Consider the following 1,270-nt stretch of genomic DNA (forward strand, 5'->3'; position numbering starts at 1 on the left):
CACTGGATCCCAGCGCTGCCAATCCAGTGGAATCTGCTATTCATTCTATTACAGTACACCATCCGGAATAGGACAACTATCTGCTTCCACAACATCTCTCATGGCGCCGCGAATAAACATACCTCCTATCACGCGAGCGATTCTCAGTGCCATCTGCGCTTTATCCTTTCTAAACGGTGTGGCCAGATGGAGACAGTATGAAGGCTCGCCGGGCGTCCCGATCCCTTATCTATCTCTGGTTCCGTCCAACGTTCTCTTTTATCCTTGGACACTGTTGACTGCTACATGTGTCGAGCTAAATATTTTCACTGTTATCATTACCGGAGCGACAGTGCTATATGGAGGGAAATATCTCGAGCGGGCATGGGGATCGCGAGAGTTTGCAAAAGTTATCCTTGTTGTTTCACTGGTACCAAATATCGTCATGACTTTTCTCTACATCCTCTGGTCGAGTATTGTGTCTGATGCTAGTATTGCGTGAGTCTCCCTTGTTTCCTGCCCATGGAATCTTGATCTCTTATTTCATCTGTGTGTCTACGAAACCGTTACTAAAATTGTTATTTCAGTCTTAAAGGGATATCTGGTGGGATAGCGATCCAGGCGGCGTTTCTGGTGGCCTTCAAACAATTAGTCCCTGAACACACCGTAACAATTCTTAAGGGCATTGTCAAAATGCGAGTAAAGCATTTCCCTGCTCTCTTCCTCCTCCTGAACGCCATCGGTGGCATCGTGCTCGGAACCGATGTCGCTCTCAATTTGAGCTGGCTCGGTCTAGTATCGAGCTGGACATACCTTCGCTTCTACAAACGCCAACCAGACCTCTCCGGCACCTCAACCAACGAACTCGGCATAAAAGGCGATGCCAGCGAAACCTTTGCCTTTGCCAATTTCTTCCCAGACTCCATACAACCACCCATCTCATTTGTCGCAGATAAGATATACTCAATCCTCATTACCCTACGTATCTGCACCCCTTTCTCGGAGGAGGATATCGCATCAGGCAACGAACAAGCAATAGCACGTGGACAAGTGGGGCTTCCAAACCTGTTGAATAACGGCAGGATAGGCAGCGGAAGAGGCTCGGGTAAGCGAGAGGAGGCAGAACGGCGGAGAGCCCTCGCTCTTAAGGCTCTGGATCAAAGGCTTCAGGCAGCCGCCCCAAGTAGGCCGGTTCAGCCAGCTGCCGCAAACTCTTCCCCGTCACAAAAAATGCCCCCACGACAATCTTACGGCCTGACAGCAGCTCCGTCTGTTCCCCCCGGCCAAAGTA

The 1,270-nt window shown here is 50.1% G+C and overlaps 1 protein-coding gene across 1 annotated transcript; it reads left to right on the forward strand.

The window, feature by feature from the left end:
- Positions 1-100: 100 nt before the first annotated feature.
- HCAG_05227 (conserved hypothetical protein) lies at positions 101-1,237 on the forward strand (the record flags this gene model as incomplete). The annotated part of the gene is made up of 3 exons (XM_001539710.1): positions 101-477; positions 567-1,084; positions 1,143-1,237. 3 exons carry the CDS (start codon positions 101-103, stop codon positions 1,235-1,237), a joined length of 990 nt encoding a protein of 329 aa, XP_001539760.1.
- Between the last annotated feature and the right edge of the window lie 33 nt (positions 1,238-1,270).

The sequence above is a fragment of the Histoplasma capsulatum genome, genomic scaffold (genome assembly GCF_000149585.1).
Source record: "Histoplasma capsulatum NAm1 scaffold_5 genomic scaffold, whole genome shotgun sequence".
NCBI lineage: Eukaryota > Fungi > Ascomycota > Eurotiomycetes > Onygenales > Ajellomycetaceae > Histoplasma > Histoplasma mississippiense.